This window comes from Phoenix dactylifera, unplaced genomic scaffold (genome assembly GCF_009389715.1).
Source record: "Phoenix dactylifera cultivar Barhee BC4 unplaced genomic scaffold, palm_55x_up_171113_PBpolish2nd_filt_p 000451F, whole genome shotgun sequence".
NCBI classification, from domain to species: domain Eukaryota; kingdom Viridiplantae; phylum Streptophyta; class Magnoliopsida; order Arecales; family Arecaceae; genus Phoenix; species Phoenix dactylifera.
In genome coordinates this window covers 316,474-339,686 of record NW_024067882.1, presented here as the reverse complement: position 1 = coordinate 339,686, position 23,213 = coordinate 316,474, and the positions used below count along the sequence as shown (strand labels likewise).

The 23,213-nt window shown below is 37.9% G+C and overlaps 1 protein-coding gene across 3 annotated transcripts; it reads right to left on the bottom strand.

Annotated features, from left to right (window-relative positions):
- Positions 1-44: 44 nt before the first annotated feature.
- LOC113463634 (pentatricopeptide repeat-containing protein At1g61870, mitochondrial-like) lies at positions 45-14,487 on the bottom strand. Of its 3 annotated transcripts, XR_005508305.1 has the most exons (3): positions 13,190-14,484; positions 8,287-8,546; positions 7,832-8,154 (listed from the first exon to the last, which is right to left on the bottom strand). XR_005508305.1 is itself a non-coding variant. In XM_039118942.1 (2 exons), the coding sequence occupies exon 1, from the start codon at positions 14,477-14,479 to the stop codon at positions 13,211-13,213; it is 1,269 nt and encodes a 422-aa protein (XP_038974870.1). In that variant the 5' UTR covers positions 14,480-14,487; the 3' UTR covers positions 45-1,111; positions 13,190-13,210. The 3 variants fall into 3 exon arrangements, 2 of the variants coding, with proteins under 2 accessions (XP_038974870.1, XP_038974869.1); XM_039118942.1 differs by lacking the exons at positions 7,832-8,154; positions 8,287-8,546 and adding an exon at positions 45-1,111 and having other exon boundaries at positions 13,190-14,487; XM_039118941.1 differs by having other exon boundaries at positions 7,832-8,546.
- Between the last annotated feature and the right edge of the window lie 8,726 nt (positions 14,488-23,213).

The window sequence follows — 23,213 nt, the reverse complement described above, 5'->3', positions numbered from 1 at the left end:
ACCAATATTGGTTTTGGCTCAAATGATCAAAGTTACTGACATGTTCAGATATGTGCTGAATTGAAAACCTTTTTTTATCGAATGGAAGGAGGTTTCTATCCCCCACCCAATTTATTGAGAAAACAAATTTTTCAGGGCTGCAGGTGAGACTTAAACCCATGTGTCTTGCAACAACTGTGGACAACTTTGTTAACAGAACCAGTTGACCACCTGAAAATTCAGATCCAATTTTAAACCAAGTCTTGACATCCTAAAAGATTATGCTTTTGTCCCAATGATGAGTAGCCCTGAAAAATTTTCTTATCAACTTCCATCAAGCAGTAATTGGACAGGGACTGTAATAAGATACATCTGCTGGGTGTGATCAACAAGCAGAATCAGCTGCAATTTTCTTCTATAATCACCACCCAAATAATAATAACCTCTCGATATTGGATTGACCATTGGCGTCATGTTGATGCATCCACCGGTTTTCTGGCATCTTCAGCTTAGCTTTCATGAAATGCATTTCCATCCCTTTATTGATGCCAGGAAGAGTGAAGTGATCCAGTCAACAAATGTTTCATGGTCTAAAGTCCAGACAACTGAATCGCTTATTCAGCCCGCACAAGATTGGCATGCAGATGCCAAGGGGGCCAGGGGATTGCAGATAGTGGAGATGCAGGTCCTGGACAGGTGACTTGCTATGCTCTATGAAGGAAGGTAAAGGCTTCCTTCCTTGGAGGTCAAAATCAATGGCTCAGAGTACCCTTTATTCCATGTACCCACAAGGTCTTAGAGCATCGAAATGATGTGTTGCTATCTATAATGCTCTCCTTGAAAGATAAAGGCCCTAGATTACCGAAAGCACTTGTTTGTTATCCTAATGGATTTCAGAAAATGGTGTCTCTGGATCATGATAGCAGCATGTGGCTCTGCCAGGAGAGCTTTGATTGATTCAAATTATCACGGTCATTTATCATCTGTTTGAAGAGGCAGAAGGCATATCACATCTACCTCCTCCAAGGCTTTTCATGAGAGTGAAATCTTCAAAAAATAAAGATGTTCCTGCCAAATCTTATTCAACTTCAGGGCATGTTTGATGATGCCACCAGCAGAGACATAATACCACCTAAGAATGATGGATCACATGAAATTAGAGGAGCATGTGGAAATGCTGTGTGCATAGGGTGATGTAGAATCAGTGAGAAAGTAAATAAAATACATGTTTTAATCAAATTGAAGGGAAGGGTAAGGACAAGGGGAAGTCATTTTTAAAGGAGTTACTTGGCTGTCACATATTATGGAAGTCATTTTTATAAAACGCGAGTTTTAGAGAACCAAATTTATAAGTTTAGTCAGAACCCTACTTCATTGCTTTGTTCTTTACTGTTTGAATGGAATTAAAAAAATATATATTTAAATCAAATCAGATAACTTTCTTTGTTTTCTCAGGGGTTAAATATTCAGAAAGGTCAGTTGATAAACATAGTCAACCTTCTTATTAAGGGAGATGAGCTTCCCACGAATAAACAGAATGCAAGAAATTAGAACAATAGTGAATCATACAGATTTTAAAAATAGGATAATATGTCATACATTTAACAATATGTCAACAGCCATTTCATGTACATATAAATTGAATGACCTCAAAATGAACATGGCTCATATGGCTTCACAAAAATGATATAGAATAAAACAAATTAACTCAAATCAGCCAGATTTCTAGGCATTCAAACACTTACAAAAAAGAGGAGAAAAGAGCCCACTAAATGATAGCTCAAATATAACAATTCTTCATTCTTCACTGATTCACTAACCATTTGCTTCTAGTGCAGCAAAGAAGCGGAAAAGAGCAAAGGAAAGCAGTGAAATCTAGGGCTAGAGCCCACTAAATGATAGCTCAAATATAACAATTCTTCATTCTTCACTGATTCACTAACCATTTGCTTCTAGTGCAGCAAAGAAGCCCAATGACTTCCATCAGTACTCTAGCTACTGATCATGGGTACTGTTCCTGCTATAGCACCATGAGCCATAACCAGGATTATTTTTGGGCATTTTAGTTGTAATATTATAGTCTTTATTTCTTGGTTAGGAGTCTTACATGCAATAAAATTTATAGGCTGGCTGGTGCTTATCCAAAGGGGATCACAGTCAGTTTATTTCTTATTTCAATATGTCCTAATGAAAGTAAAATCAGTGACCGGTCAAGCATCATTAGAAGAGTTTGTAGCTGGCTCTTTAGAGAGGTCTTTGGGAATTTATACATGAGTTATTTTGAGATTAAAAGTGGCTACAGGCCTTGTTTCCTGTCCCTATCTTCTTATTCATCAATTTTTATACTTATCTCTCTCTCCTACTCTCTTCAACATGTTTCTCACACTACTGTGCTAAATATTGCTGCCAAGCAGCAGAATTATCCGTAACCAGAAAGAAAAACAAAAACAGAATTATCATTGAATAAGGGATAAGGGATCAGATCTGAGGCTGTTTATACCATCAATCGAAAGAACAGATTCAAGTTTGAGTTCAGATCCAGATCTAACTTTGGATTTGAAATCAAATTACTGCTGGTTTAAACCTTGCAGTCTACAATCCTCCAATAGGCCACATCAGAATTGGAAATAGAGCATCAGGAGATCCTACACTGACAGTTCATTCAAAAGCAGCAGCAATGGTTGATAAGGCAGAATGTGATGAGACTGCAACAACATGAGGATGCACTAGAGAAATTGGGGCCAAAAATAGGCAATATGCAGCAGTGACTAGAAGCAACTACGTTGCAGATGGATAATATGGAGCAAGGGATTGACAAGATGGACGAATGATTTGATGAAGTTATGGAAATCCTAAAGCAATTGGACAAAGGTAATTCAGATTAGCCCTCTTCTTCAAAATTGGAAATAATGTCCATATTAAGCCCCATGATGCAATTGGAAAACAGCCCTCGGATATTCCAGAAAAATCTACTTTTGATTCAAATATTGGGGAAACAAATAAGCTAATTTCTCTTCCCAAAATCAGTCATATGCTGATAATAATATCATAAGCCAGCAATTTAGAACCTTCTAAAATCAGGGAAAGCAAAAATATGAGTTTGAAGTGCATGGATAACAAGTAGCACATTGCAAAAATTTGGATCAGCGAACACATAAATGAAAATTTCTCAATTGGAAAGCCACATCATGTAGCGATGTATGCATGAATTGTCAAGCATTGCAACATGCCTAATAAGGGTGTAGTGTTGGATGTGCCTGATTTTCAGGTAACTATGGACCCGTGAGTTTTCTTTGATTGGTTGTCTAGTTGTGACAATATCTTTAATTGGCACTAACTGAGTGAAAGAAAAGTGCAATTTGCAACAACAAAGCTGAAAGGTGCAACTTATATGTGGTGTGGATGACAAAGAGAACTCAATAGGAGGTTTAAAGAAGTAGCTACATGGGCTGAGAAGAAACAGATATCGCACTGTACATTTTCACCGATGGATTATGCACGCTCAAAAGGATAAGATTGTTTTAGAGTACATACAATTTTTTCTTAAAAAATTATAGAGGCACCCCTTCAGTTTTTCCATAGCATCTTGCGAGTGAGATCTACTTATACCCCAAATATTCTAATTTTTTCAATTAGACCCTAAGAGTTACAAATTGTTTGCAATGTACCCTAGATGTCCACCCGAGCTCTAATGCGAAATGACTAATGTACCCTTGGATTTTAAAATTCAATTTAGGGGCAAAATCACTGCCAATGCCCCACCAATCCCTACTATTTCATCCTCCATTCCGACAAGGCACCCAATCTATCCCTCTGCTTTCCCCCTCCATTCTGGACAAGCATCCGATGCACAACCCTCTCAGCCTAACTAAGCCCTCCTCCATCTCTGCGTGCTCTCATTTCCTTCTCCATTTCGACTCCATCCCTCTCCCTAATAGATAACCTCCTCCCACTCCTTCCATCTCCACAACCGAGGTGGAAGTTGTGCCCCACTAGTTTGCCGACGTGCTCTAGTCAAAGGCTATTCCCGAAACCCTCAAATAGGTAAGAAGATTCTAGGTTTTGTATATCTGCATTTAATTATTGCTCGGTTTGTTGTTTAGACTATTTGAATATGTGATAGTTTTAAAAATTGGAGCCCTATCTTCGTAGTTAATGTTCACCCTTATTTCCTAGTTGGGAGATAGAAAAGCCTTATCTTCATTGTACTGATCTAACAAATAAGAACCTGCAGGGAGCACAATCCCCGCAACAAACTATTATCTTCATCCTATAGAATGTCAGAGATCCACGAGGTGAGATTATCCCTCAAAAGTTGCATAATCAAGGTGCTATCTTTCTAAGATTCCTCAATCAATGTGCTACTAGGTTAAGTAACATCAATCTGCAGTATTATAAGCATACACAATAAGTTGACTTCTAGTTAAATAACCCATACTTTTCAATTGAGTTCATGATCTCATAAGAAGAGATAGATTGCGGACCATATGATTGGGAACCACATGATTGTTTATGTTAGACTTTATGGCTTTATCACCATATGACCACATGATTGCATGGCATTGCCCACATGACTGCATGGCATTGCGCACTTGGCTTCCATATCTGTTAACACTGTTTTAGTATGAATGCAGCAAGGCTTTTGAGCTTTTCACTTTGGAGATCCACCATGGAGGTTGCCTTTGTTTCTCCCCACAATGCAGTTTGTGGGTGGGACTGTCAAGTACTATGACAATTGTGACTGAGATGAGATGAGCATGACTGAGATAGAGAACTAGACCAAGGATCTCAGTCACCAGAAGATTGAATAGTTGTATTATATACTCATTGGGCAGTCAATAGAAGAGAGACCAAGGACACTTAATAATGATATGGATGAGTTGAAGATGATGGAGGATACAGAAGCCTAAGCAACATAGCAGTATACGTGGAGCATGGTGTGGATGAAATTGATTTGGATCTAGTGGAGGAAACTCTCGCGCTCTCATCCACCCAGCAGGACGAAGAAGCAGCTGGTGCTCATCATGTTGCACCACAAGATAGGTTTCTAAAGCATTCTACGGAAGAGAAGAGTTTAGCAAATGCGAATATTGAAGAGGAAGGACGTGAGGTAACACATGAACAGGGAAGAAGGCCTTGTAAGAGACCTCTACAAGAAGTGCAAGAAAATAGTGGCAGTGGCAGTGACTTGTCCTTGAGTGACTTCGAGAAAAGTGATGAGGAGGGTGATGACCTCTTTGAGTATTATGTTGATGACTCCATTGCCGAGATAGAGGTCTAGAAGCAACACGGAGAAGAAATTGGAGGACAAAGTAAGGAAGAAACTAGACAAGCAGATGATGAGTTGATTGGTAGGAAATCTGAGTCACCTGATAGCGACAACGTTAAAAGCTTCTGTAGCTCTTCAAAAGGAGAAGGCTTGGAGCATTCTAGTTCTTCCGAGTTCAATGGGGAAATTGATTTTGGCAGGCCTATATGGCTGAAGTTTGGCATGTTTTTGCTTCAGTGCATGTATTTAGGAAGGCACCTAGGCAATATTTGATACAAGAGGCTTTGACTATGTTTACAAAAGGGCCAGAGTCACCGTAATGTGCAAGAAGAATTTTGGGTGGAGGATCCATGCCTCTCCCCTCAAAAAGTAGAGACATATCAAATCAAGAAATTTCAGCCTACTCAATTGTGGCAAGCATTTTAAAAACCACAATATGAACTCCAGACGACTTAGTCGGAAGTACATGGTGGATATCAAGTCTGATGCCAACTGGAGTGTTAAAGGGTTTGGTATCTATTGGGAGATGGGAATGATGACATATTTCACATTGCGTGGGCAAGTGGTGTAGGCCAAGAACAAGGACAACTGGAGTTGGCTTATTACCAATCTTTTGGGAGATATAGGGATGGTGCAAAAAAAAGGATGGATGTCATATCAGATAGGCAGAAGTTGAGGTTTAGTTATTCATTTTTATCATATTAGCCTCACCAATTATAAAGTACTAACCTTTGTTTTGGTTTGTTATGTAGTGGAGACCTTTAACTCCATCATGTCAAATGCTAATCATAGGTTTTGTGCGAGGCATTTACATGCCAACTTTAGCAAGCAGTGGAAGGGCAGAAACTTTAAAGATAAACCGTATGTAGCAGCAAGGGCATGCACTGTCCCTGAATTTTGGTTAAAATGAAAGCTATGGCTGATTTGAATGCAAACGCCACTGAATGGTTGCTTAGTCAGGATTTATCTTCGTGCTGTAGACATGCATTCAGCAAACCAAAGTGTGAGGCTTTTTTAATTGTATCCCTTAGCATATTGGCCTCACCAATCATATTGTACTAACCTTTGTTGCTTTGTTGTATAAATTTTTTATAGGTGTGATATGATTTTGAACAACATATGTGAATGTTTCAATAGTTATATCATGGAAGCTAGGGACAGGCCTATAATAACTTTACTAGAGACTATAAGAAAGCTTCTTATGCAACGCTTCCAAGCTAAGACACAGGCTTTGCAGAGGTATTGGGTCCAATATGTCCTAAAATCCAGAAAAAAGTTGAGTTAGCTAAGCTGCATGCCATGGATTGCCACATTACATAGGGTGATGGGGCAATTTCGAGGTTGATCATCCAGATGATACTTTTGTAGTTCTTAGAAAGGAGATATTTGGCTGTTGGAAGTTTGATCTCACCGAAAACCTCTGTTGCCATTCAGCAGTAGCTATCATGTTTTCAAGGAAGGAGGTAGAGCATTTTGTAAGCCATGGAGGATTTGATACTCCTTTGTACCATTTTTTTTTTTTTTCTAATACCATTTTGTACAGCTGAATGGCACACTCTGTGATACCATTTGATACCTTTTGATACACTTTATGATACTTTTGGTTTGCGGCACAACTTAATGTAATAGTGAATGTGACGCTTTCATGTAATGGTGAATGTGAAATGTGATACTTTTGTTTCTGGTTTATGGCACCGCTGAATGTAATGGTGAATATAACACTTTCATGTATTGGTGAATGTGAAATGTGATACTTTTGTTTTTGGTTAACGGCACAGCTGAATGTAACGGTGAATGTGATGCCTTCATGTAATGGTGAATGTGATGCCTTCATGTAATGGTGAATGTGAACTGCGACCCTTCTGTTTCAACTATTTGTCTTGTGAGACTTTTGTTTCGGTTAAATGTGATGGCACAGCTAAATCTTATACTTTTGTTCCAATTGAATGTGACACTTTCAGCTATTTGTTTCAGTTGAATGCGATACTTTCAGTTTTGTTTCAATTGAATATGGCACTTCTAGTTTTATTTCAATTGAATGTGACACTTTCAGCAGCTTGACTTGGTTTACAGAATTTTTAGGATTTAAATATCAACTTATGTTTCAGCAGCTTGGTTTGCAAAATGTTAAGTTTATTTCATTTGTATCGCTGAAACTTAAATATCAGCAGCTTAAGTCATTCACTAGCCTCGTTCCATTAACTGAAATGTGATTCCATACCCTTCAGCATCAATTGTAATGCCCTTAGGCATTAGCTTGAGTATTAGATGGTTAGTGCCATTAAATATCAACTTTAGTGGCTGAAATGTGATTCTACTATGTAAAAAGCATTATAAACATGAGAGCTAAGGATATGGCTAGCACCAGATAGCAAGTATCTCCATTCACTACATTCTTAAAATATTATAGACCAATGCTAAAAATTTACAATAATAACACTTAGACCCCAAAAATTTACTATATATATATATATGGGCTCCAAAAGCAACCTGGGTTCGCTAACGGCTGAAATGTGATTTCACGGTGTCAGAAAAGACATAACACGTTGTTCTTGTCTTTAGACATCAGAGTTAAGAATATAGTTAGTACCAGAACGCACACATTCTCATTCACTGCATTCTTAAAATATTACAAACAGATCCCATAAGTTTATAGTACCCCAAAACTTTAAAAAAATTACATTTGGCCCCTCCTCTGACTGCTACATCTACAGCTACTTATGGGATGAAAACCTTTATATTAACCCTCCCATCCCACTTCCTGGCGCTCCATTTCGATGCCAACAAACCTCCAGTGACCATCTAGGAAGAAACTAGGCACCATGTCAAGTATTTTTTCCTCCATCAGCAAGCTTGGATCTCATTCTCCAAATTCTCATTTTTCTGCATCTACTTGTTGATCACCTCTATGGAACATGGTGAATGGAGGATCATGCCATTGAAAAAATCCACATTCTCTTCTTGTCTACTTTACTATATTTAAGACATTTGTGATAGTTATTGCTTAGAAAATTAGTTAAATGCAGCAAACTCCTTACCTCATAGATGGAACACCCATAGAACTGAATCCGAGATTTGGCTGTGGTCCATGAGGCTTCAATGGTGCTCTCAACCCACAACTGCAGAAAACAAAAAGGATTTGGCGGAAACTTTGGCCGGAGCTTTGGGCGAACTTCATGCTTAAAGCCATAGACGATTTTCAGATTCCTCTCTTCTCCCTCCGCTCGCTCCTCCTCTCTTCTCCCTCTGCTCTCTCCTCTTCTCTCTCTTGACTGGACTCAACTGAATTGGGAAGCCCCTGCTCAGAAAAGGAAAAAATGAGGAACGGAACGAGTTACATGATCGCTACGTGATCGCCTTCTATTCTCGCCAAAACACAATTCCTCTTCTAATCCAGAGGACAAGAATATAGATGGAATTTTGTCTAAACTTATCTCACATGACAATTACATGTTCATGAATTCTCATGGAGATGGACAACAAGGCCACATTGCAACCAAAACCTAAGTTATGGAGTTTAATTGAAAATATTAGAAGTTTTGGGGTGTAAGTGTAAATTGTGAAAAGTTGAAGGGGTGTCGCTGTAAGTTTCCCAATTTTTCTTTTTTACTTGATAACCAGTACTGGGATTTATGAGTCAAAAGATGTCCTCGTAGCTTGTTAATCATGCAAGTCTGGAGCAATCTATACAGCATGAGATTATGACTGTTCAAGTTTGGATAATGGAAGAAGCTTTTCAAATGGCTTGCAAATTGATGAGAAGTAAATCAATGAATAGTGATTGGAAGCCAGCAATAGACTCTTAGTTAATTCCACAACTAAGGCCCTTCAGTTGAAACAGGATCTATCACTATAAAGACAGTTCCAAAGGACAATTCCAAAAAATTCAGATGATCGGCCAAGAAAGAGAGCATCAGGTGTAATCATTGTGCAGGACCTGGACATATTTTGAGTATATCTTAAGAAAAAGTTGATACCGGATGAAACAAATCCCAGAGATGCAAAGTATTGAGGAAGAAGAAGAGAAAGAGGTTCTTTATGTATGTGTGACACTTGAAGAAGATACTAGAGATGAGATGTCTTTCATACATAAGGTCATTCATGCACAGAAGCAAACCTAATCATGATTGGCAGACGTCCACCATCTTCAAAATGCACATGACATGCAAAGGAAGACTGCTATCTCATCTTTGATGATGCAAATACAGAAAATATGGTCCCCATCGATTTGGTTGAGGAGAACTTGAAGAGAGCACAAAGAACATCCCTATCGACAAGGCCTAATGACCATGAGCATCTTGTTGTGAAACAGTAATGTTTGGTTAGCTCTTTAATTGAGAATGGCTATACAGAGAAAGTGATGCAGTTCCCATGTTGCTACTCGTACTCTATTGGGGTGAACATTGTCGTGCGACTATGGTGCTCAGGACGATGCAGAAGCCAGCACCACAGTTTTATCTACAAATGACATAGTTGACTCTCCAACCTACTTCCACCAGTTGTGACTTCCAACAAGAAGAAGAAATCAAGAATAGCCAGCAAAACAGCACTTCATCAAGGTAAAGGCATATTGGGCTTGTATCCAGGAGGGAAATCAAGCAAATCTACTCAAGCTCAAGGACAAGCCTATGTGCAACAGAAGTGAATTGGTGAAGCAAAAAAGCCTAATTGAACCTAATAGTACCCTAGCTATTCTTCACGCTACGGTCCTGTGAACAGTAGCAGAACTTATTCGGGTATTTTAGTCATAGTTCTCTAGTTCCTTTTCTTGGTCAGGAGTCATATCTGCTGTCAAATTTTGACCAGCTAGCGATCATCTGATAGGGCTTCTACGTAGCAGTTTAGAGTCTATTTATTTTCTATTTAAAAGAGTCCTACAAACTAGAATCGGTGATTGGTCAAATCTCCTTAAAAGAGTTAAAGCCTGCTGCTTAAGGAGGTCTCTGGGAATTTGCATGTGAGTTATTTTGAGATTACAAGAGGCTGTAGGCCTTCTTTCTTCTCCCTATCTTCTTATTCATCTATTCTATTATTTCTCCCTCTTTTCTACTATCTTCTCAGTCTACTATGCTAAATGCTGCAGCTAAAAGACAGATTATCATCGATAGACAGATCTGAGATCAGATGAGAGGCTGAATATACCAGCAGTTGAAAGAACAGATTCAAGGATTTTGAATTCAGATCTAACTTCCGATCTGAAACCAAATTAATACTGGTTAAAACTTGCAATCTCCAGTCTTTTGAGGAGCTACATCACTTTCTCTACTACCTAGCCTTAATATTACAACTTTCTAAATGACACAAACAATAGTTACTTTTACAAACTCCAAGCAACACATGAACCAAATTTTAGAAACTCTAAAAGATGTATTGAAGAACCAAAACAATTAAAATTTAACCACAATTTATTAAATATCTAATAGATGTTGTTTCAATAGACTTTTATTACTTGATTTTTAGACTCCCATTTGGATTAAATATATAGCGTGATCTCAAATGGGTTGATCCAAAATGGTTGGCTCCACTGCTCTTGCATCAACATAGCCTGCCGATTGGGATTGAAAAGGACTTCTCCATGCATAGAGGAGACCATCCAAAGCTGAACAACCTCCATCAAATAGGAATCTTCCAGATTTCTCCATCGCTATTAGTTTTCTTCTGTAGATCGGTAAGTTATTTTCTTGAATAATGTTAATCTGATAATCGCCCTTCCACTCAGAAGCATCAAATAGGTCATGTTAACTCATTTGCATTGCCTATTAGATTCTTTACTTGGTGATAGTTTGTACCTAAAATCTTATTCCATGTCAGTGCTGATTTTATAATTAATATTCCACTTTAATATCATCTATCGATTTTCATGCAACTGCATCATCTTAGGACTCCACATCAAGTGTTTCCCTTTAGGTTGTCCTGCATGAGATCATCAGATTGAAATTTTGAAATTTGTCTGCATGTTGATGGATATATTCATATTCCTTCAGATCCTTCATCAAAATAGCAATTTGAGATCTTCAAAATTAATGTTGTCAATTATGTTCATGTTCCTCCACACTCACTAACATCTCAAATCTGCAATCAAATAGCAACCAAAGCAATCCCTTTACATATATAGGCTGCAATTAGTCTTTTTGCTATTGAACTAAAATCTAGATGTGATCTGAAATCTTGTAGATCATAGCAATAGGCCTCTGAAAGCATAGGAATATTAATGACAAGAGCGAGGGAAAGGAGGAAGAAGATGGGTAGACAAACATAAATGTTTCTTTTAAGTAAGCCCATAAGTAATTTTAATTTCTGATAAAGAAAAAAGTACAAGAGCATTGCAGCAATGAAGGAAATTCAGGAGGATAATCACAAGATGTTGAATATTCTGATTAAAAGAAAATATTGCAAGAGAATGAGCTCTGGAGTTCTGCTGCCGAACAACATCAGATATCTGTAAATGAACAAAGTAGTGTAGGCAGTTCAAACAGTCTTCCATGAACAGTTCAAAATTGCTATTACATGACCAGATCAGTTCAAGATCTTTGCCTCCACATCAACAATGGTTTTCAAGCCTTCAGCGAGGAAGAACGAGAGCTGGAAGATGAACAGCTCTATTAGTGATAACTTTGGCAACCAAGGAATGCCTCTAGTCTTTGTTTTAAACAACACAATCTTCTTCGAGAGTGACACCTTGAGAAGCAGGTTGACAAAGAAGCCCTTGAAAACTTTTGCAAAAGATCTTCCTTAGTAGAAACCTTGGTTGCCCCAAGAGAGAAAAGCTAAAGTAAACCATTGGCGATGGGGGAGATACCAATGAGAAAAAGAAGGAAATACCAATGCCAAAATGAAACGGAGAGGAGGGGAGAATAACCATAAAAAGAGAGGGAAAATCAGCAGAAAGGTGAAAAACTATACTAGAACAGCATGGAGAAGTAAATGAAGAAGAGCATGCTACAGGAGCAGGGGAAGATCATGGAGAAGAGCAACATATGAAGTCTCGATGCAGAAGATGTTTTGGATGGGTACTTACGCATAAATGTTTGAAGGCGAAGAAGAGGAAAAGAAGGTATCTATGGCTTTAAAGAACAATAAAAGCTTCATAACATTTTCAAATACTCAATCCTCATCCACAAAAAGCATAGGATACTTTAATGCATAAAACTCTATGAAGCACCTTCTAGAAGGGCTATATGACCGTTACATTGGCTAATCCAAGAGAAATAAGATAGAGAAGAGAGATTATTGAGGCTGAGGGGCATATAAACACCCCATCCACCATCTAAGTTCTCTTTTCTTCTACTACTGGCCTCTCAGTGGGCTCCACCAAATTAATTTCCTTATTTAACAATTAACTTATTTTGTTGTCTTTTAGAAACTCATCTAACCCTAAAAATTAATCTCTAACCTTTTAATCGCCACCATTTAACCAGAAAACCCACTAAAAATGAAAATCAATGGCAAAATAACCAATCTAAAGGCTAAAAATTTGTGACCATTAACTCTTAGAATCCGTCTGCACAAGCATTGGCAATATCTCACGTCTAACCTTTACACTTGATCAGGGAAAAAAAACAACCATGAGGTAATGCTCAGAGCAATCAAGTTTGAATCAGCCAATCCCTTAAATGTAGTGTGATCAAAATAAATCAAGCAAATAAACAGTTAAGCAGTATAACTTGTAATATTCACTAAATGAATTAGACGCCTAAGCTTTCCCTTATCTTTCAAAAAACTTTCATACTCTAAAACAACTCTAAGAAAATACAATATTTATGAAACAGGAAAAGAATACCTACAACAAAAAGGAAGTTCCTCATGATCATTTCGTTCCTATAAACTCAATTAACCAATATTTTATCTTTCAAACAGTAATTGCTGCATAAAAAGAAATATTCTGTTGAAAAATGGTTATGTGTTCATTCTACTGCTAAATATCTTCACAGCAAGGCATACCTTTCAAAATTTCCTGGCAGGCTACTGAGGCAAGCCATGTTCCACTTCTTCCCACATCTCAATGTTGCTTGAGAGCTTCTCCTTCACCTTCTTAATAATTTCCCGAGCCTCCTCGACCCTCGAAATGCTCACAAGCCCATTCACAAGCATCTTCATAATCGAGAAGCGAGGCACCCAATTCCTCTCCATACTCTTTCTGCAAACTTCCAGCGCTGCTCCAAAGTCCCCTCCTTTGCAGAGATAGTATATCAGACTAAAGTAACAACTGCTCTCAGGAGCCAATCCTCTCCTATGCATCTCCGTAAAGAACCTCTTCGCCTCCTCTAAATCCCCCTCAAAACAAAAACCCAGTATGAGATGGTCATAGGTGACCCAATTTGGCTTCATCCTCCTCAAATGCATCTCCTTCAACAACTCCTTGGCCTCAGTAGCTCTCTTGAGCTTGCACAGGCTCTGCATCCTGACATTGTAAACTGAAAGACCCGGATGGCACCTATGCTTCTTCATCAACCACAGAACCCTCCTAACATCATCGAATCGCTCCTCACGGTAAAACCCAGCAAGCGAAATGCTAAAAGTTGTCAAATTTGGCTTAATTTTCATCCGAACCATCTCATCCAAGATCGAATAGAAGGTCCTCGACGAATCCGATTCGCAAAAAGCTTTGATTACAGTGTTGTAGGTGTTGAGATTGGGGATGATACCATAGGAAGAGGGGAAATCCCGGAAGATCCTGGCGACTTGGGCGTAGTTCTTGGAGAGGATGCAAGAGAAGAGGAGGGCGTTGAGGGATCGGATGGAGGGGGACGCGGAGGCGTTGAAGGTGCGGAAGGCGTCGTGGAGCATGCCGGCCTGGCCGAAGAGGACAATGATGTGGGGGCGGAGGTGGTCGGAGGTGGGGGAGGAGAGGAGGCCGTCAAGGAGGGAGCGGACGGAGGGAAGGGACCCGGCGGCGGAGAGGGAGGAGACGGCGAGGGAGAGCGCGGCGCGGTCGGGGTGGGAATCGGGGCAGAGGGCGGCGGCGCAGCAGATGGAGAGGATCCGGGAGGGGTCCTTCTCGGACTGGAGGAGGGAGAGAGCCGCAAGAGATTTCGACTTGGGCGGGGCGGTGGTGGAGGGGTCGGCGGGGTTTAAGAGCGAGACGGCGGCGGTGGTGCAGAGGTGGCGGCGGAGTAGGAGGAAGGGGCGGAGGCTGGCGAGGGAAGCCATGACTAGTTTAGACAGGACACCCGGAGCCGGAGGGGATGAACCTGAGGTTTCAGGATAACAGTCAGCATCTCCGAACATCATCAGGCAATTTCTTTTCCTCTTTTTCTTAAAAAAAAATAACACATAAAAGGAGGCAATTTTGCATAAATAACTAATCATTTTTCATATTTTTAAAAAATATATTTTTTGGGGGGATCAATAGCTCATCACAATTTTTTTGGAAAATCTTTTGCAAGTTTGTGCCCTCTCCAACCCGTGTGAAACTTCACTGGACCATTCACGTGTGAGTACGTCACCCCAGCGCTATCTCAGTACTGATGGAAAAAAATATATCTACATAGAGCCATCCGAACATGGGGCATGCGGTTTCCGAATTTAATCAACACCCGTAAATTTCGAATCCGGACAACTCGGATGGAGTCCAAGTTTCCTTACCACCAAGCTACCATCTTGGTGGCTTGGAAAATCTTATGGAAATCAGAGCAGACCATTAGTTACTTATGTAGTCCGGCTTAAAGAATATTTTAAGAGTAGTCAAAACTCGCCTAGATTTCAAAAAATTAGATGATGCTAGAGAGGATAAAGAGGATGGCAAAAATGGGTCAAGGTAGGAATGTTTTTTTGCTCTCTAGATTGCCTACGAGATTAGTGGGAGAGGAGAATTAGAAAAAAAGAGAGGAAGAAATGCGGCCTGACCGATCAACTTGAGAATCGGAAGCTTGCCGGTTTGTCGGCTGGTCCGGTTTTAAAAATATTTGTTCATCAATTCTTTTATGATCGCTAGTAAAAAAATAGGCATCCTAACGTATGTATAACAGCACACCATATACTACTATATGTTAGCAATATATCATATAAATAAACAATAAATCTATTAATTCAATTAATGAAAAATTTTAAAGGAAATAATATACATGCATATTATTCGGCATCCAAATAATTCTATTTCAATGCAAAATAGATCTATTCTAGCACAAAATAAATCTATGCATTTAATAAATTTATATCATAAAATTTCAAATCCTACAAATCTACTAATATTAAATTAAAAACAAAAGTAGAAGAAAGTAGCCTGATTGAAGATAGGTCGAAGCGCGTAGACGCTGTCCCAAAGAAGTATTTGCCCCCACGTACGGATCTCCCGGCAATCCTTCTCGGAGATACGACGACCCTACAACTTCTTCTTCGGCACGTCTCGGAAGAAGTCAAAGCGAACCCGATCGGACTTGCAGATCCAGTAAAGAACGGAATGAAAAGAACTAAATAAACTGAATAAAAATGTAAAAACAAAATTTGGAAGTGGCTAAGAGGAAGAAGAATTTTTTCCAGAATTTTTTTCCACTATTTTTCTCAAATTTTTCGTATTAACAAAGAGATGAAATCAAGGGGTTTAAATAGGGGTTTTTACAGGGGCAATTTGGTCTTTTGCGGACGCGTTTTCAAACGCGTCCGTTTTCAAATGCGTAACGCCCGCTGGCGTTACCTTTTTCTCAAACGCGCACGCGGCCAAATTTCGGGCCGTGTGCGCATTTAAATTTTTCCTAACAATCCCCCACAAAAATTTAAATAATTTTAAAATCAAAATAAAATGCTGGATATCTTATATTATGTAATAGGTGTAGGTACTTTTCGGTTTGAACCTTCACTTAGTAACAATTAATTACATCTGTGGAGCCAAGGTGGTCTTAACCTTGAACCTCGGTCCATGGCTCAGATTAAATCAACAACACACATAATATAGCCCGATCTGGGTTCTAAGCGGGTTGCGCTGTTATGGCCATGCGCAGATATCTATCATGTGCTTTTTAGGGAATCGCCCATTTTCCATAATCGCGGCCTCACGACTGCACATATAGGTGAGTCCTAATAAGGAAGCTAGCAAGGAAGCTCCTGCCTCTTGGATTTCGGACTCATTAAGAGTTATACAAACGAACTCATCCTACCGCTTGCTTTTATGAGCACTAGTGCCATAGGGATGAGGAAAACATGAAATAGTGCTCCTCTTAGTCACACTCCGGTTTGTTTCTACCCATTGAACCTTTTAAGGTTGGGTTCCCACCGTGGTGATCTATCTTTATGGGCTAAGCCCCATCCCCCTCGACGACTCTAGAACTACTGTTCTAGACAAGCCTTTAGTAAGCTGATCAGCCAAGTTATTTTCTGATTTAACAAAATTTAAGGCAATAACATTATTTTTCAATTTATATCTTAATGATTTATGACGCACTTTTAAGTGCCTGTTCATTTTTACATCGGCATTTTCTTGGTTGCACTTATCTATTGCAGATTTACAGTCACAATGTAAGGAGATAGGTGGTAAAGGTGACTCATCTACAGGAATGTCTATTAGTAGATCTCTGAGCCACTCAGCCTCAGTGCTAGTAGTGTCTAAAGCTATCAGTTCGGACTCCATGGTACTCCTAGATATTAAGGTTTGTTTGGTGGATTTCCAAGACACAGCAGCACCTCCTAGAAGAAAGACGTATCCTGTGGTGGATTTAACATCTAAGGTATCGCTGATCCAGTTGGCATCACTATAGCCTTCTAGAACAGCAGGAAACCCACTAAAGTGCAAACTATAGGACTTGGTACCCTTAAGATACCTAAGAATTCTCTCTAATGTTGTCCAGTGATCTCTATTTGGATTAATAGTATATCTACTAAGTCTATTTACAGCATATGCTATGTCTGGCCTGGTGTAGTTTGTTAGGAATCCTAGTGAGCCTATGATTTGAGCATATAGGCTTTGAAGGACAGGAGTTCCTAAGTTCTTCTTAAGATAAGTAGAGGGATCAAATGGAGTAGAGACAGGCTGACAATCGGAATAATTAAATTTATTAAGTATCTTGTCAACATAATGACTTTGGGATAACTCAATACTTTTTGCACTTCTAATTATTTTGGTATTTAAAATTAAGTCAGCTTGTCCCAAGTCTTTCATATCAAACTTATGACTTAAAAATTGTTTTACTTCATCAATTATCTGAAGATCTGTCCCAAAGATCAGTATATCATCTACATAAAGGCACAAGATCACAAATTTGTGTCCAACTCTCTTATGATATACATATTCGTCTGTGCTATTGATTTCAAATCCAAATGTCATTATGGTTTCATCAAATTTCAAGTGCCATTGCTTGGGTGCTTGTTTAAGACCATAAAGAGATCTGACTAGTCTGCAAACTTTATTTTCTTGGCCTGGGGTTTTAAATCCCTCTGGTTGATCCATATAAATTTCTTCATTTAAGTCTCCATTTAGAAAAGTTGTCTTAACATCCATCTGATGAATCACTAATCTATGAATGGAGGCTAATGCTATAAGGACCCTAATAGTAGTTATCCTAGCTACAGGTGCATAAACATCAAAGAAATCTACCCCAGGTCTCTGAGTAAAGCCCTTGGCAACTAACCTAGCCTTAAATTTATCTACAGAGCCATCAGGCCTAAGTTTCTTCTTAAAGATCCATTTGCACCCTATAGTTTTACAACCAGGAGGAAGATTAGTCAATTCCCAAGTATGATTTTGGATAATTGACTGCATCTCATTGTCCACAGCTTCTCTCCAAAAAGGTGAATCCAAGGATTTCATTGCGTCCTCAAAGGTAGTTGGAGAGTCCTCTATAAGAAAAGTATAGAAGTCATCTCCAAATGTTTTCTCTACCCTGGATCTCTTACTCCTTCTAGGTTCTGCTTCTACTTCTACTTCACTTGTCCTTATTCTACTAGAGCTACTAGCTATACCACTATCTACTCTAGTCTTAAGTGGAAAGGTGTCTTCAAAATATGTTGCATCTCTGGCTTCTATGATGGTGTTGTTACTAATATCACTTTCTTCTAAATTTATCACTAGAAATCTATTGGCATTACTATTGGCTGCATAACCTATGAATATGGCATCCACTGTTTTAGGCCCTATTTTCTTTCTCTTAAAATCAGGTATTTTAACTTTTGCCAAGCACCCCCACACTTTCAAATAGCTAAGATTAGGTTTTCTATGTTTTCAAACATCATATGGTGTTAGATCATTATTTTTAGAGGGAATCCTATTAAGGATATAACAGGCTGAAACTAAAGCTTCCCCCCACAAATTCTCTGGTACTCCTGAGCTTATAAGCATGGAGTTAACCATATCCATTAAAGTCCTATTCTTCCTTTCTGCTACTCCATTTGATTGGGGAGAATAGGGAGCAGTCACTTCATGAATGATTCCATGATCTTCACAAAATTGAGTTATGTCATTTGATGTATATTCACCTCCCCGATCTGATCTAAGGATTTTAATTTTCTTTTCCTGTTGGTTCTCAGCTTCGATCTTAAAAATTTTAAATTTGCTGAGCACCTCATCCTTGGTTTTAATTAGGTAGATGTAACAGAACTTCGATAGATCATCTATAAATGTTATAAAGTATTTGTTACCTCCCCTAGAAGTTCTACCAGAGTCACAACCATCACTATGGATCAATTCTAATAGATCAGAATCCCTATTAACAGATTTAAACGGCTTCCTAGGGAGTTTGGCTTCTACACAAGTTTGACATTTCTCATGGTTCTTGAGATTACTTTTTGGTATTAGGTTTAGGTTCATAAGTTGCTTAATTGAATTATAATTTACATGACCTAATCTACCATGCCAAATAGAAGGAAGTTCTATATTCATAATCAAAGGATTTTCATTTATTGAAGGAGCTATTACATTCAACTTGAACAATCCTTCACTAAGGAATCATTTTCCAATAAACATTACACCATGAGAAATTACAACCTTATTGGACTCAAAAACAAGACGAAAGCCTTGCTGGACAAGCAAGAAACCACTAATGAGATTTCTCCTAACAACTGGAACATGTTGGACGCCGTGCAAGGACAGGACTTTTCCAGATGTAAGCTTTAAGTCCACACGTCCTACTCCTAACACACGCGCCTCCGAGCTGTTTGCCATGATCACAGTTCCTCCACTTGAGATCTGGTAAGAAGAAAACCAGGAGCGATCCGAACAAATATGAATACCAGCTCCGGTATCAATCCACCAATCAAGTGCTTGTAAAGTCATGTTAACTTCAGGAGTGAAGGAAACAGACCTGAAAGCTGTCTCAGAGGAGCCAGCGCCGGAAGTCACCATGTTGACTTGAGCACTGGATGTGTGTGGACCCTTCTTCTTAGATTGAAGAGGTGCAGTCTTCTTATAGAAGCACTGGGGAGACAAATGGTTGGTCCGACCACACACATAACAGAAACGAGCACCACCTTCCTCTTTCTTCTTCTTCTGCTCCTGGGATTGAATAGGCTTCCCATTGTAGTGGTGGTTAGGGTTTCTAGGGTTGTAGGGTTTCTTCTTGAAATTCTTACGGAAGGGTCGGTTCTGATTTTTCTTAGGAGGAGCCTCTACATTATATGCATTATTCTTGGGTCTAGTAGAGGTATTATTTCTGAGCCTATGTTGCTCTTCAATCCTAATGGAGTTCAAGACTTGGGTTAGGGTGAGAGTTACAGAATAGAAACAGTAACCTGATTAAAGGCAAAAAATCTATGTCAAAAGATTGCACTAATATTTATATTGATCTTTGGATGTCTAATTGATATATCCAAAAAAACTAATAGCCAGATCAGCTCCAGATCGGTGGTGGAGCACTAGGCTCACTTAAGTACCAGCCTTTCTTAGGCACGTATGCCTTTTTGACAAGCTTTTCTTAGACACTATTAGTTAGTGGATATAACCACTAGAAATCACACAAATTCAATATTTAAAATAACCTAAATGCAAATTTAAATAGATTAACTAATTTTTGAATTTTTTTCGTTTGATCTTTCCGAACAATTGATTACTAAATTTAATTCTAGCAAAACAATTATTGTAATTGAAATCTAATTTATCAATTCAATAAATTATATATATTAGAATTGATTTATTTTCTTATTAGAATAATTAATTACTAATTTTGTAGCAAATTAATTATTGTAATTAAGATGTCAATTCAATGAATTAAAAGATTTATTTCTTTATTAGAATAATTGATTGAGATCTAATAAGTCAATTCAATGAATTATAAGATTTATTCCTTTATTAAAATAATTGATTGAGATCTAATAAGTCAATTTAATAGATTAATTATTATGTATCAACCAATTTCCGAATTTTCTGTTTGAATGGCATCTGGAAATTACTCCTTGAGGAGTCCAAATGGAGGTATAATAAACCTCTTGAAGGTTAACCAAATTATTACCTCTTTAGAATAATTTATTATTAATGATGTGCTAGCAAAGACAATTATTGCAATTAAAATCTAATATGCCACAATTGTAATAAAGAATTTAATGAATTATATATTACTAACAAAAAATAAAAAGAGATACTTCTTTGGATTGTTAGCAATATATCATATAAATAAACAATAAATCTATTAATTCAATTAATGGAAAATCTTAAAGGGAATAATATACATGCATATTATTCGGCATCCAAATAATTCTATTTCAATGCAAAATAGATCTATTCTAGCACAAAATAAATCTATGCATTTAATAAATTTATATCATAAAATTTCAAATCCTACAAATCTACTAATATTAAATTAAAAACAAAAGTAGAAGAAAGTAGCCTGATTGAAGATAGGTCGAAGCGCGTAGACGCTGTCCCAAAGAAGTATTTGTCCCCACGTACGGGTCTCCCGGCAATCCTTCTCGGAGATACGACGACCCTACAACTTCTTTTTCGGCACGTCTCGGAAGAAGTCAAAGCGAACCCGATCAGACTTGCAGATCCAGTAAAGAATGGAATGAAAAGAACTAAATAAACTAAATAAAAATGTAAAAACAAAATTTGGAAGTGGCTAAGAGGAAGAAGAATTTTTTCCAGAATTTTTTTCCACTATTTTTCTCAAATTTTTCGTATTAACAAAGAGATGAAATCAAGGGGTTTAAATAGGAGTTTTTACAAGAGCAATTTGGTCTTTTGCGGACGCGTTTTCAAACGCATCCGTTTTCAAATGCGTAACGCCCGCTGGCGTTACCTTTTTCTCAAACGCGCACGCGGCCAAATTTCGGGCCGCGTGCGCATTTAAATTTTTCCTAACACTATATATATTTACTGGTTATATATTTTCAATCCATACGTACCGCTTATAATGCATCAATTATTTTAAGTGCATGTTTCATATGTTTTTGATAGTTTAAATAATTGCAACTGTCATTTTAAATATGAATAGACTGTTAAATATACTTAACCTAAATATATGCATTTATTAGTCTATTTTATTAGTCTAAGTATGTGTAGAGTATAATATATCTAGAGGTCTTCCTAGATCTGTGCCTTATACGCTATGTGAGGTATGGTAAGTTGGTAAGAAGAACTAAAAAAAGATTGACACTGCAAAAAGAAATAAAAATAGCTTTGCGCAAAGTTGAAGATGTCAATACACATTTATGCAAAATAACCTAAATAATTAGTGTGCAAAATTTGGTTAGCTCAGATGGCTCGGTTTTGTGCGAGCTGTGGCTAAGAATTCTGGCCCCTTAGGCTAGGCCAAGCTGTTCAAACCCAATTAAATATCAAACTACATTCTAGCTTGCTAACTTGTACTCCAGCCTAACTCGATAAAAAAAAAAAAAAAATCCCTTCTCTAAATGATGCCTCCTCCCTCCCTCATATGCCGACGACAACAAGCAACAATAACCGGGCGCGATCCCTCCCCTCTAATTGATGAACATTCCTCTCTCTCTCTCTCTCTCTCTCTCTCTCACACACACACACACACACACACACACATATGCACACACACAAATTAAGCTTAAGGGTAGCCATGGTTAACCGCTTAACTCGTTTAACTTGTTTCAATCCATTATAGATCAAGCTAGATTATCTATTTAGGAAAATTGTCAGGTTTGGATATAGATTTTTAACCCATTTAATAATTAGATCGAATTTGGGTTGATAAATTTTTGATCTATCATATATTTGATCTGATCTGTATCTTATCCAATCCGATCCGATTGCCACCCCTAGTTAAGCCTGGTTTAGGTTGAGCCAAATCCAGTTAGCCTAATTCATCTAAGTTGAGTCAAGTCGTGCCTAGGCCCTCAATTTTTCCCTAATAAAAGGTTGGGCCTATAATTTTGAAGCCTAAAGACATGTCAAAACGTGCTCCATTTGGATTTTTTTCTCTTGATACAAGAACCTAGACTGACGCAAACCTGGCTTGGTTAAATAGATGCTCGGTTTCAGTATGGTTGCAATAGTCATCCTACATGATTTTTTTTTTAATTCTTTGATGTACAAAATCTGATATATATATATATATATATATATATATATATATATATATATATATATATATATATATATGTATAATAAGTAGAAGATACATATATTGTCTATGTCCCTAACATAATAATTGAATCATAGAAGATACAATTATATAATATAGTAAGTAGGGATGTAAATGGGTCGAGCTGACACTTAAGACATGTAAATTGACCTGCAAAAAGAGTTGAGCCTAGCCATGATTTTAGAGCCATTAGCTTTTGCTGGATCAACATCATCAATTCAAAACTATTTTGGTCAATTCTGAGTTATCTCATTTCAGCCCATGTAATATAGTAATATCTATATTGTACTTGATTTTAAAGAAGAAACTAATATCTCCATTATGCCTATCATTTTATTTTATTTATTTATTTATTTATTTATTTATTTATTTATTTATTGAGAGAGAGATGTAAGAGGGATGGTATTTCAAGGTTCAAATATAAGATCTCAAAGAAAATACGCTATAGACAACCCTAGGTACCGTCTTAGCTCATGGATACTATGGATTATCCA

Bases quoted from the DNA above. Each gene is read 5' to 3' on its own strand.
- LOC113463634 (XM_039118942.1), bottom strand. From the start codon at position 14,479: ATGATGTTCGGAGATGCTGACTGTTATCCTGAAACCTCAGGTTCATCC.